Raw genomic sequence first — 14,527 nt, 5'->3', positions numbered from 1 at the left:
TGAGGCTGAGCCAATCAGCAGAAGCTCACCCAAAGGACCTGCTGCTTTCCGTTGCAGGTGGACTGCTTGAGTACACATGACTATACAAACCTCATTTGATGCATGAAGGCAACATTTGGGCACTCTACTTACTAAGCTATTAGATGGTAAGTCTCTGGTCGTGCGTCTAATGACAGACACAATCAATGTTGGGTTGAATGAGCTCCAAGTTACAGAACCCAATTCCAAAAGTCACCACTAATGTCGGGGAAGTTTGGCTGATGGAAGGAAGAGACTTGGCATCTTTAGTCTACAGTGCCTAAAAGTGTTGGATATATTACTATACAGCAAACCACCCAACTTACATTTTAACTGCTGCAGCATTGCCATATTAACCATTGGACTGCCAGAATATTTTTTTTTTAAATATACAGGCCAGGGCCAGCTATATTTGAACTCTGTTTATTAAATGTCTTGCCTAAATCTACATGTACCAAAGTCCACCTTAGTCAGTAGGGATTGTCACTCAGGTGTAAATACATTGAGATGACTGAGAATTATTCTAATTATCATGCTAATTGAAATGAAAATCTACAGCAGGGGCTCTCACTCAATTCTGCTGTAAGTCCAAATATCGATTCTATAAAAAAACAAAAGTCATACTAATGATGTGGGAAACTAATGATGTGGTTCAAACTAAACTTCATCAAGCCAATAAAATACCCAACAAAACACAGAACTATCTTAGGTTCCAACCTCAAGTGTTGAGACACAATATGCACAGTTCAGATTGATGACACCACTTTGAAATTCTGCTCAGTTTAAATGCATGAGCTCGGTTTCTTGTGGAAGCACATTTGATAAAATGTCTGTGAACCACATTAAGAATTGCCTAATGTCTGTAAACTGTGCTATTGAAAGAAGCCCGTTCTGTCCACTATCTGAGTTTCTATTCTCTTACATATGGGCATTTTCTGTGTCTCATGCAGTTCTGTCCTCACACTTATAGGCGGGTCTCTGACTTCCGTACCAGCATACTCATCCAATACAAATAAACCATGTACATTTCAAATACACTTATGTTTTGTACCAAGATAATAATCCCCCCCCCCCCCCCCCCTTTCCCGTTTCCACTATCACTCCACTACTGGTAATATTCTGCAGTTTATATACTGTCTACTCATTATATGAGATAATAATAACACAAAAATAATACTGAGCATACTTTGATTGAATTGCTTTGATGAAATACAAGTACAAGAAAAGAAACCTTCTTTGTTATGCAAATGAAGCTATTAATAATATGCAAGACCAGTAATGATAGATCCTTTGTAAAGACTCATCACCCCTGATTAATCAGTGTTGCATATGTTGATGATGTTAATAATGGCACACTTCACATAGTCGCTGTGTCATTGTTAGCTAATATGCGATCCATTACAAAGAGAACTGCTGAAAAATGTTCCACAAAATGAACAGAACGCAAACATTTAAATAATCATTTGGATGAAGAACATGCACCGTGAGTGTTTTCTACAAATCTCATGCCTTTTGTTCTACTAACGATAGACAAAATGATGGCTCTTATCGTTCCTGAACAACAAAGACAAACTAACAAAAAAATCCTCAAGATTATCCACATTACTTCCTAACCTTAATGCAAATACATTGGAAGGACTTTGTGTACAACGGAGGAAAAACTCATGCAGGACAACATCAATCTAATGATATGCTCATTACGCACTTACATTACTAGACTATCATTACTGAGGGATGTTATGACAACTAACATGAAGCAGCAGGGACCATTACAGTGCAGTTTAAAGAATAACCTGATAATAATATTAGCTACTATTATATACAAAATCCTTCCCATATGAGAAAATGGTAGATGTATACAAGGGTCTTCATACCCACCAATGTGGTCTACAATAGAATACTAGCTACCTGGGTTGAAAGCAGGGGTCTAGTCCTGGAAAAAAAGTTGAGTGGACTCACCCTAACCCCCCCCCCCCAAATGGGTGTGGGCAAGCATAATGTGGGCGTGGTCATGGGTGGGGCCAAATATACATGAGCTTAGCAGCGATTTAAAAGGTCTGCCAGGGAAGTTTGAGCTCTGCCTGAGTGTATCCCCCAAAAATAGATGTAATCTGACAGCACTTCACCAAAAAGACACATAATCTGGTAGAAGTTCCTCCAAAATACAGATAATATGGCAGTGGTTCCTCCAACATAGACAATGTCGCAGCAGCAGTTCCCCCAACATACACATAATTTGGAAGCAGTTCCCCAAAATATACAAAACCTGGCAGTGGATCACCCAAAATACACGTAACACCCAAAATACATATAATCTGGCAGCAGTGGTCCCCCAAACATACACAATCTGGCAGCAGTTCCCCAAAATACACGTAAACTGGCAGCAGTGGTCCCCCAAACATACACAATCTAGCAGCAGTTCCCCAAAATACACGTAATCTGGCAGCAGCCGTTCCCCTAACATACACATAATCTGGCAGCTGTTCCCCAAAATACATGACAGCAGTTCCACAAGAATGCAGGTAATCTGACAGCAGTTCTCCCAAAATAGGTACCCCCAGTATAGGTAGCCAGGTCTATAGGTGTCCCCAGTATAAGTAGCCATGAGTATAGTAGTCCCCAGTATATGTAGCCAGAGGTATAGTTGCCTAGTATATGTAGCCAGGGGTATATGTGCCCAGTATATGTAGTCAGGGGTTTAGTAGTCCTCAGCATATGTAGCCAGAGGTATAAGTGTCCAGTATATGTAGCCAGGGGTATAGGTGCCCAGTATATGTAGTCAGGAGTATAGTAGTTCCCAGTATATGTAGTCAGGGATATATGTGCCAGTATATGTAGTCAGGGGTATATGTGCCCAGTATATGTAGTCAGGGGTATATGTCCCCAGTATATGTAGTCAGGGGTATATGTACCCAGTATATGTAGGCAGAGGTATATGTCCCCAGTATATGTAGTCAGGGGTATATGTGCCCAGTATATGTAGGCAGAGGTATATGTCCTAGTATATGTAGTCAGGGGTATAGTAGTCCCCAGTATATGTAGGCAGCGGTATATGTCCCAGTATATGTAGTCAGGGGTATATGTCCCAGTATATGTAGTCAGGGGTATATGTGCCAGTATATGTAGTCAGGGGTATATGTGCCCAGTATATGTAGGCAGGGGTATATGTCCCAGTATACAGTATGTAGGCAGGAGTATATGTCCCAGTATATGTAGGCAGGGGTATATGTCCCAGTATATGTAGTCAGGGGTATATGTGCCAGTATATGTAGTCAGGGGTATTTGTGCCCAGTATATGTAGGCAGGGGTTTATGTCCCAGTATATAAGCAGGGGTATATGTCCCCAAAAAAGGTGGCCAGGTGTATAGCTGTCCTCAGTATATGTAGCTAAGTGTATTGGTGTCCCCAGTATATGTAGCCAGGTCTATAGGTGCCCCCAGAATAGGTAGCCAGATGTCCCCACAAGGAGGGGAGGCAGCGCAGAGAGGAGGGATTGGTGGGCACAGCAGGAACGTCTCCTCCCCCCCTCAGGGCTCCCCCTTCCTCCCTCTCCCCCTCCAGAACTAAAGTTTGCAGGTGGCTGGCAGCGGCAGGACTTACCTACTTCCTCCTTCGCTGGGTAAGTAGCGATGTCTGGCTCATTTGAGCCGGTTCTTTCCTGTGAGTTGAGCGATCCGACTCATTACACTGAACCGAATCAGTTCAGTGGATGAGACAGGAACTGCAGCTGCACAACGTATTCAGCTGCAGTTCCTGTCTCATCCACTGAACTGATTCAGTTCAGTGTGATGAGTTGGATCACTCAACTCACAGGAAAGAACCGTCTCAAATGAACTGGACATCACTACTTACTCAGCGCTTGGAACGAGTGAGGTAAGTCACGCTGCTGCCAGCCTCCCGTAAATTTTAATTCGGGGGGGGGGGAGGGAGGGGCCCAAAGGTGAGGGAAGGGGGGGAGATGTCCCACCTTTCCCGCTGTGCCCATGATCGCTCCTTCTCCTCTGCACTCTCTCCCTCCACACATGCCAGGGTGGACGGCGTCCACCCTCTTAAAAAAGCAAGTGGACGTCGTCCACCCGCGTCCTTGCCCCACTCAACCCCTGGTTGAAAGTAAAAGCTGTTGTTCCATTAGCACACATCACTATCTTAGCTGGTTTACCAGAGTTCCTTGGCTACTCCAGTTTCAGTCCTTATCACACACTTTCTGTCCTCATGCCCCCTTTAATTAAATTGGAATGTTGGCTGGGCAGTATTTCCAGCATTGCTGATTGGCAATTAGTACTAGCCTAACAGTGCTGTGGTTTTCACATGCATTACCAGGTTAAATGGCAGTGATGTATGCACTGAATGGGTACGCTGACAAGGTTCTAAAGCAAGGCCATGTCAAAATATTTTATTTAAAATGAAATCTTAGCTTTCTTTGAAAACTACAACTAATATTTTTCAGTGTGCCACAAGATGTTTTCTAATTTCATGTGGTTAAAAAGTATCTGTCGGTTTTCATTTCCAGCTAGTTATGAATTCCTAAGACTGACTGAAATTGCTCTTTTTTGCATGGCTTGAGTATGTTTTGTCTTTGTAGCACAAACAGTATAGAAACGTTTTCTGCATGATTAATTAGCTACAGCAGTAGTTCTCAACCTGGGGTCTGCGGACCCCTGGGTGTACATTGGCAGCTGTCAGGGGTCCCCCAGGGGCCGCAGAGAAAATGGTGGATCTCGCCCCCAGGAGAGAAGTGTCAGGCTTGGAGGCACGGGCGCAGCAACTTACGTAGCCCCGTTCCTGCATGGACTCCTATCGCCGTGCTCTCCTCTTGTCTGGGCTCTCCCTGTCGCCGCCTCGCGTTTTGTTGCCATGCTTAATCGACAGCCTCTCATGACGTCAGAGGTGCTGCCGGAAGTAACCATAGCGGGAAGACGCGGCGAGAGGAAGAGAGGCAGGTGACAGGAGGAGAGCCCAGCGAGATGAGTCTATTCTGGGGCACCTCCTGTACCTGGCTTATCTATTCTGGGGCACCTATAGCTTGCTACCTACACTGGGGCACCATCTGTACCTGACTATCTATACAAGAGCACTTATACCTCCCTACACTATCTGTACCTGGCTACCTACACTGGGGCACATATAGCTCGCTATCTATACTGGGGGCACCTGTATCTTGATAACTTATACTGTGGGCACTTATGGCTGGATACCTATACTGGGGGTACCTATGCCTTGCTTCCTATTCTGGGGAACCTATACCTGGATACCTATATGGGGGGCACCTATACCTAGCTAGGACAGGGAGTCAAGAGGTGACACAGGGGGACCTAGAAGGGGTCAAAAGAGGCACAGAGGGAACAGAGGGGGAGAAAATAGGTACAGAGGTAACAGAGGTGACACAGAGGGGGTCAAAAAGGCACAAGGAGAACAGAAATAATACAGGGAGATGAGGTGACACAGAGGGAGCCAAAAAAGGCACACACTGAGATGACACAGAGGGGGACAAAAGAGGCATAGGGAGAACAGAGGGGGACAAAAGAGAATGGATTTGGGTTAAAAATGGACACGGTCCTTATCTCATTTGTTAACCAGGGACTACCTGTATTTCACTAGTATTTGGCTCCACCCACATAATGCAACGGTCACGCCCACTATTTGCCTTTTCGGTAGGGGGTACATTTGTCCAGGGATGACTCACAAAGGGGTACACGTGCTAAAAAGGTTGAGAACCACTGAGCTACAGAGACCAAAGGCTTGTTTCACATTTTAGCACAGTTGAAGTAATCCATTGGTTGGCAGCAAACCCTGACTTCAGTTTCTGGTGATAATTTTGTGGTACAACTATGTTTCACATGTTTACATGTACCCAAGATGAAATCAGACTTGAAATGATTCCCTGCACTATATAGATGCTAACCGAAGGGATTGCCCTTTTCTCAGCAATAATAGTTTCACTTTAAATGCTAAATAGTGCATTATTTTTTTTAGATTGCTCCCTTTATGCAGGAATAATGGTAACAAAAGCCTACCTACACATTAATGCAGTGGCCTAGCCTGAAAGGGGGCACAGTGCTTGCAACTCTCACCACCTCTCTTGCCTGGTAACTAGAGGAGAAGCATGGAGGGCGGGAGCAAACTGGTGGTTTCATTAAGATTTTGAAGTTGAAGGGGGCAACACTGTAAGTCGGTTTAGTTAGGGACATGGAGGTGAAAGGCACAGGTATGAAAAGACACTCATAGAAACAGGAGTAAGGAGGCACTCTCTGGCACGTCTCGAGACGTGTCTCGAGACAGTGGGATTATTGTGGTATCCCAGAAACTGGGAAGATTCAGCAATCCTCTGGAGAGATGCCAGATGGCAAAAGAGAGAAGCCCGTATTTCTGAGAGATACACACAGATGGAGTTTATACTGCAATAAGAGACCCTGACAGAGATAGCCTCCATTTTTAGCATTTTCTTGAGCTGGATGTAGGAGAAAGTGTTCATCAGTACATTTCATTGGGAAAATCTGTGCTGAGTAACTTTGTTACTTGTACAATGGACAGGAGAAGAAATGATCTCCGCTTCATTTCCTGTCTCTCCTTTTACAGCTTTCAGTTGTTTTCATCATTAAAGCACACCATTCATGTAGGACATGAAGACAGAAAATAGTATTAGAGTGGCAGGCCCTGTAGGACACCAACTAGCATGCCGAGTCACACTCTTTGAAAAAAAAATGTATAATGTATGTAAATTTCCACAGAGAGCTTTTAAAATGCAACTATGTCAATACTGCATGTAATCTGCATTAGTGATGTCTTCTCTTTCCTAGTTGTGCCATTTCTGTGATAGGACACATTTATTACACACAACTGATTAAATATATGCTGCCAGCCTGTGGCTCAGTACACTTTCCACCAGATATCAGCTAGGTAACCTCAAAAAAAAAGCTCCTTTCCTGCTTCAAACATAGCAGATAGATATACTGTTTCTGCAGCAACCTTTTTGGCTCCCTGGGAAACGGAGTTGCCTGTACTTTGTTCATGCGGCCATTAAGCAGACTAAAAATAGCTCAGGAACTCAGTAACAGGAGGACTGCCCTGTGGTTAGCAGAAAATGGCTATTTTGGGGCTTCCCGGCTGCTTCTTTTAGTGCTATGGCAAAAAAAACCCTAAGATAATGGCTAAAACTGCAAAATGGATTCAGATTCACAATAAAAGGTCAGGTAAATATGAAGAATGCTTTAAAAGTCAACTTGCACTTTAAAATCATAGCAGGAGCTTTTGCACGGTTTTGTGATAAGGGAGTTTTATCCACTTGTCTCAGATGAAAAGATTAAGTAATGTGAATGATCTTTACTCAACCATAGCAAAAAAAGCTGGAAATTAATAATACTTACTAATTTTACAGATTGCTTTTACAAATACCGTATATACTCGTGTATAAGCCGAGATTTTGGGACCAAAAAAATGGTCCCAAAGTGGGGGTCTCGGCTTATACGCGAGTTATTGTACTGCCCCCACATGTGTAGAGAGCCTGCTCCCGCAACCCCCGAGTGCCTCCTCCTCCATTTGCAGCTGGAATACGAGTGTCTTCCTTTCCCCCCCCCCCTCTTCTGACCAGAGCGGCATGCAAATGTCAGCAGTGACCTTTCCCCCTCCTCCTGGGCATACGAGTGTGCGGTGCGGTATTTTCTTCCCCCCCCCCCCCCGCCACCAGACCGGAGCGGTATGCCAGCATCAGATGTCACTTCTTCTCCCCAACATATGCAGAGTGTGCACAGCGGAGCTTTCTCTTACTGCTCCATGCCACCGGGACTCCTCGTTAGCTTAACTGTTGCATCGCTTTCCTATGACGCCCTTTAATGGCTGTTGGGTCTCTCTCCTATGACGCCCTTTAATGGCGCTTCTCATCACATGTGCAGGGCATCATAGGAAAGAGATGCAACCGGCAAGCTAACGAGGAGTTCCGGTGACATGGAGCGGTGAGTGAAAGCTCAGCTGCACACACTCTGCATATGCTGGGGAGAAGAAGGGGCATCTGATGCTGGCATGCTTGCCGCTCCGGTCTGGCGGTGGGAGGGAGAAAAATACCACACTCGTATGCCCAGGAGAAGGCGGGGGGGGGGGGTCACTGCTGACACTTGCATGCCGTTCTGGTCGTGAGGGGGGAAGGTAAAGGGAGACACTCAAATTCCAGCTGCAAATGGAGGAGGAAGCACTCAGGGTAAATGAACACAGGCTCTCTACATATGCAGGGGCAGTACAAGCTAAAACTTGCATGCTGCTCTTTTTGGGATGTGGGAGGAAACCAGAATGCCTGGAGGAAACCCACACAGACACGGGGAGAACACACAAACTCCTTGCAGATGTTAACCTAGCTGGGATTTGAACCAGGGACCCAGCACTGCAAGGTGAGATTGCTAACCACTTCACCACCTTGGCAGCCCTGTGTGCTTTATTTGGGCAGTTCATCACTATGAGAGTCTATTTATAAGGGTTATAAGGGACTGAATGCCAGAGTATGTCTTGTTCCTTACTGAAGAGCAATACTACATAGAATTTGGAGGATCTTAATCAGCTGTGTTGCACTAAAGTACAAGGCGGCGGGAGTAGGAAGACGGGTTAAATTTGTAGCTTTTTTTCTGTTCATGTATGTCCAGTCCTTTGTGCCTGGTTATTAATAATCAATTATTAAGACTAATGGTGTTCCCTTCTGCAAAAGAAGTATGGGTAAAAAGGGGAGAAACAGACAGAGAAGGGTCACCAATTACAACTTTCAGCCAACCAAGCAACCTCCAGGCTACCTTTTTCCTGTCCTCGGCTTATACTCAGGTCAATAATTTTTTCCCTGTGTTATTAGGTAAAAGTTGGGGGGTCGGCTTATACTCGGGCCGGCTTATACACGAGTATATACGGTACATCACTTTGGCTGAGAATGGGAGGTACACTACAGAGGTGGAGCAGGAGTACCCTTAAAGTGCACCTGAATGGAAAAAAAAGTGATCCTAGGAGGTACTTACCTCAGGAGGAAGGAAGCGTATGGATCCTAAAGAGGCTTCCTCCCTCCTCCTCACCAGAGGGCATCCCATGCTGGGAGGCCTGAATATCCGCCGAGAAGGGCTTGTTAGCATTGCACGCAGGTGCAGTAGTGGCTTTCGGATGGGCTCGGGCTGGAATAGCTGAGCCTGACTGCAGGTGCAGAAGGTTCACTCCTGCACAGTAGAGCGGACCCAAACTGGCTTGGCTATTTCCCCAGCCCAAGCGAAGAGTCCTTACTGTGCCTGTGATGGATCGGGCTTGGGAAGGGAGACGGGGAATCCTCAGTGGGATCCAGAGGCTTAGCATTCTCAAGGTAAGTACCCTCCAGGGGTATTTTTTTCCTAGTTTTACATAGGTTTACTTTAAGACAGATTATTGGCCTGGAAACATTGTATTTTCTTCAACCAAATCAAAAACTTTTAAGCCTGATTACATTAGAGGAATTGATTACATTACATCATCTGTGTATATCCTAATATATTTCATATTGGTACAAATGAAATCCTACTCACCATTTCAGTGTTTTCTATGACTGCGAGAACAAAAAACACATATTCTTGGCCATTTTGTAGTTGCTTATTCTCAAAGCCACCATATTGCTTCTGGTCACCGAGGGTAAATTCAGTGGGGAGATCCATGAAATGAGCTGCAATGTAGGGTTTCTGCTCGACTTCTCTACTCAAGCGAATGCTTCTTCTTTTCCGTGTAATGTCTTTCAGCAGCTAAAAGGAAGCAACCAAAATTAATATTAGTTGCAAAAATGCTACAAAAGGGTTCAGGACATTCCTCTTTAGCTCCATAAACATATACATTTTCAAGCACCTTTGTCTAGAAAAAGCACAGATTCAAGATATGTTCAGCGTGCTCTCAAATCACAAGCATTGTCTGTGAAATGGTTCTATTAGATGGAACAGGAAAATATACAAGGCTGCTTTCCCGAGACAGCCAGTCAAGGGGTTTAAAACATCATGTCAACTTTGTTAGCCCAATTAATTTTCATAAGTGTGTCATTCTATTTGTATTGAAATTTTTTTCACAAGTAATGGAGCACCCAAGTACGTATCAATTGTTCCTGGAGTTTTCACTGAAAAGTAGGCAATAAAGTAGCTACTCACAAGTTGAGCTGTGAAAAAAATATTTATCAGCTCCCTTTCTATTAGGTCTACTCTTCCTACCGTCGAGTCCTGGCTGTCACTCTCTCTGCTGCATGCCCAACTCCAGATGCACGTCATGTGATCGGGAACAAGAGGTGGGCAGCACAGAGTAAGTGGCTGCTGGGAGGAGACCAGACCAAATGGTGAGAGCACGTAAATATATATTTACAGAGCTCAGCTGCGCTCTGCAAGTGGGAAGGGAGGAGAAGCAGGCCACAGTAGCCCCCCCCCCCCCGCCCTCCCCACAGCCATGGATGTCACGTGAGCTTTTTTTACACACCTGAACCACCACAACGTCATACTGCTTTAGAAAGCACAAATAGATTGTTTAATTTAACTTAAAGTCCAGTGATAATTCTCCTCTACAATATAAATAATGCAAGAAAATTAATGTAGCTGATGGTTTAATTGAGGGTCAAGTATCTGGACTCTGGGTAAATCAGCAGCAATATACTGACTGCCAAGAAGGAATCAGCAAGGAAAATAGCACAGACGTGTGCTGAGTGTGTTGGAAAATAATTCTGGCAGCTGCAGGAAATAACAGTGTGAATAAAGAGAAAAGCCTTTTGTGTTATTTATGTCAAAAGCAGCAATATTTTTCACGAGTCCTTTTATGTGGTAAATGTACGTGGAAGATATATGAAGGACTTTGGTTCTTTATCGAGAATCATTTTCATTTTCCAGTCAATGCATATCTTATTTCCTCCACCATTAATTCTACAATGAGGCCTCAACTCTCAATTATTTTGGTACAAAGTGGGAAGCAACCCATTCTGACCCAAAATTTTCTGAATTAATAAATGTTCTTTATAAAACTATTACACACATTACCGCACCACAAAGTACAGGATGATTAAAATGTCCCTTTGTTATGGAAACTGGCTTCACATACCCATTCAGTATAATTTCCACAAAGTTCAATGTCACTCCTCTTTTATTCCTTGGAAACTTTGTATGGTAGTAGAAATGGCCAAGGTTACATTGAAGCTTTGTTCTTGCAATATCGCTCAGCATTTGTATGATAAATAACTCTGGAGTATTGTGGGTGTGTAAGTGTGCTAGTAAATGACATGGCATATGAGGACCGTTCATCTGTAAATATGTGATGTCTTATTCAGGAGACATTGACTCAAATAAAGAGGTATTATTACAATACACCTGCACAATTTAATGATATTCTTACAGCTTACAGAGTGTATAAGTACATTCATTTTTAGCCTGTTTTTTTTTCTTTGTTGTTTTAAAGGGACACTGTGGCGAAAAATTATAAAATTTTAAATATGTGCAAACATAGACTAATAAGGAGTACTTTTTTTCCAGTGTAAAATGAGCCATAAATTACTTTTTTTTCTATGTTGCTGTCACTTACAGTTGGTAGTACAAATCTGACAGAAGCAACAGGTTTTTCGACTAGTCCATCTCTTCATGGGGGGATTCTCAGGGACTTATTAATTTTAAAAGCACTTAGTGAATGGCAGTTGCTCTGTCCAACTGCTAAAAAACTGTGCAGCGAGCAGGGAAGTTTAAATGTTTTTTAGGTATTATCTTCATAAAGAATAAAAGCCTTGCTGAGAATCCCCTATGAAGAGATGGACTAGTCCAAAAACGGTCGCTTCTGTCCGATGTCTACTGCCTACTGTAAGTGACAGCAAAATAGGATAAAAGTAATTTATGGCTCATTTTACTCTAGAAAAAAACGTACTTCTTATTTGTCTATGTTTGCACATATTTTAAATTTTATCTGTGTGCAGATTGCAACAGATTTAGGGAGCCACATGGTTTTAACTGCCACTGAGATACAGATGAAGCTAGTAGTCCTGTGTGACTACTCCTCCGCTATGCAGATCATCAGTGACAGCAATGCTAACATACAGACCTCTTCTGAAATGCACTGATTGTGTTTGATCCTACAGCCAGTATGTGGTGCAGTATATTACTTATAGCAAGAATATTTTATGATGCCCCATACAGAAGAACTTGTCACAGGAATGCTGGGGATACAACCATTAAAGTACACCTGAACTATTTTTAAACAATACCAGTTGCCTGATACCCTGCTGATCTCTGGCTGCAGTAGTGTCTGAATCACACACACACACAAGCATGTGGGTAATGCAGTCAGACTTCAGTCAGAGCACCTGATCTGCATGCTTGTTCAGGGTCTATGGCTAAGAATATTAGAGACAAAAGTTACATACACACATGCAACAACGATCGTTCGTTGTGAACGACGAACAAACTTTTTATTGACGAAAGATCGACCTAAGTAAAGTTAGTTTTTAAAGGTGTAACGATCTGATTGTTAGAACGAACGTTACATCACATAAAGCAACTATTGCGCTTGCGCATAAAAATGAAAAGTTCCATGGAGAAATAGCGAAATGCGCATGTCAAGCCTAGTACGAACGACCGTTTTCAAACGATGTACTACTTTTACAAACGATCGTCGTTGGAAAAAATCCGCCAAGCTAGATCGTTCGTTTTTAACAATCTAGCTCGTCCATCGTTAGACTTAATGGTCGTTGGCTGCTTTTTTTTAAACGGTCGTCGTTTGAAACAATCGGGGAACGATCGTTTCAAACGACTATAGTCGCATGTGTGTACGCACCTAAAGGCTTAGAGGGACAGTCAGGAAATCTGCATTGTTTAAAAGGAAGTAAGTATGGCAGCATCTATATTTCTCTCAGTTCAGGTGTGCTTTAAATTCTTTCCTTCGCTCCATATTTTATTCTTTCCACATTTTAGTTACTTAACAGCCATTTGCAGTTATTTTTGTTTTTTTAGGGACATTCTGTTCCATATTTGTGAGGTTTGCAAAGATTTATGCTAAGATGAGGGTCTATAACCAACACATACATGTAAAAAAGACTCCTGGGAAAAAAAAGGCTCTAAATGTAGCTGGTAAATATGATTTTGGTTACAAAAGGGCACAGGATGTAGCCACAAGGGGGTGGGTTTTGCTTATCAATTCTGCTCAACTTGCAATGCACTTGCCATTGGTTTAAGCCCTGCAGGTTGGTATTGGCCAGGGGGCGGAGCCTCAAGTTTACTGGCTCTTGCAAAAATGTACCCAAAATGCAGACTGTGGTTTAAGAGGCTCATAAAGCATGGGAGGAAGGTCTACATGTTTTTAATTTTTGATTATTAAAATAAAAAATATTATGAACATATGTATTTGACCCTGCAGGAAACATTTTTCATACCAAAAGCTGTAGGTAGGAAACCAAGGTATTGTAAAGAAAAAAAAACTTGTTTTTCCTACCTACATAATTCTCTTGGCTATCATGCCATAAAAACATTTACTTTTGCCTCTGTTAAGAGCCATGTCCATAAAGCAGCACCACCAGCTATTTGCTGATCACTGCATGCATCCTTTGCCTGGAGCATAAAGCTCTGCAGAGATGGCTGGAACTCACTTTGCGAATTCCCAATGTGCCATCACAGCTGCCTTGGCACCTTTTTTTCCCTAAATCTGCTGTCCATCTGGATTTTTTCCCAGATGTTTGGCATCACCATCTAGCATGGCAACATTGAAGCAGGCCCACGTGTTCTACTGTATTTGAAAAAATAAATGTTTAAATTTTAGTAATCCTGGGCAGTGTTGGGCTCCATGGTTTGAGTGCTCCCTGTTTAACCACTTCAGCACCACAGGGTTTTTTGCTTAAAAACCAGAGCAATTTCCTCCTCCTCCCATTCATTCACCAATAACTTTATTGCTACTCATCAGATGTAAATGATCTATATCTTGTTTTTTTGCCACAAATTATGCTTTGTGGGGGTGATATTTGCTTTTAGTAATTATATTATTATCTGTGCATGTTAAAGGGAAAAATGAGAAAACACACTATTTCTTCATTTCCATCCACTATAGTTTTCAAATAAACAATGTTACCATAGGTAAAACCCACACATTGTATTTGCTAATTTGTCCTGGTTATCTCAACATTTAAATAATGTTCCTAGTACAATGTATGGCGATAATATATTAGTTTCTGGTTTGTGTTTTTTGTTTTCTCATTGTACTCTATCAGTAATTAAAAGCCCTTATCTTCATGATTAACAGTAAAACACTCTCATGGCATACATATTTTAAAAGCTAAGTCCCTAGGGTAACTATGTATTCTCTTTTCAATGCTGTCACTTTTGTTTTTTTTTTACAAGTATTTATTTAGGGGTATAGAGTACATGAAACAGTTTTATTGCTTTTCATTCAGTTTTCCGGTAAAAAAAAAAAATCACATGACTTAGCCCTCAGTTGTCAAACACCACAAAATCTATTCTCTCACTTGTCACGGTTAAAATGATACCCTATATACATAATAAGATAGCTTATTGGGCATACAGCACAC

General features: G+C 42.6%; 1 protein-coding gene across 39 annotated transcripts in view; it reads right to left on the bottom strand.

Moving 5' to 3' along the window:
• PTPRD (protein tyrosine phosphatase receptor type D) overlaps positions 1–14,527 on the bottom strand; it is a 382,778-nt gene that overhangs the window by 125,169 nt on the left and 243,082 nt on the right. For all 39 annotated transcript variants that reach the window (XM_068235008.1, XM_068235101.1, XM_068235030.1 and 36 more), the window contains one exon: positions 9,537–9,746. In XM_068235008.1, the coding sequence (XP_068091109.1) occupies positions 9,537–9,746 (210 nt within the window). The remainder of the gene's footprint in view (positions 1–9,536; positions 9,747–14,527) is intronic.

This window comes from Hyperolius riggenbachi, chromosome 1, assembly GCF_040937935.1.
Source record: "Hyperolius riggenbachi isolate aHypRig1 chromosome 1, aHypRig1.pri, whole genome shotgun sequence".
Lineage (NCBI taxonomy): Eukaryota > Metazoa > Chordata > Amphibia > Anura > Hyperoliidae > Hyperolius > Hyperolius riggenbachi.
This window is presented reverse-complemented; position numbering and strand designations above follow the sequence as displayed.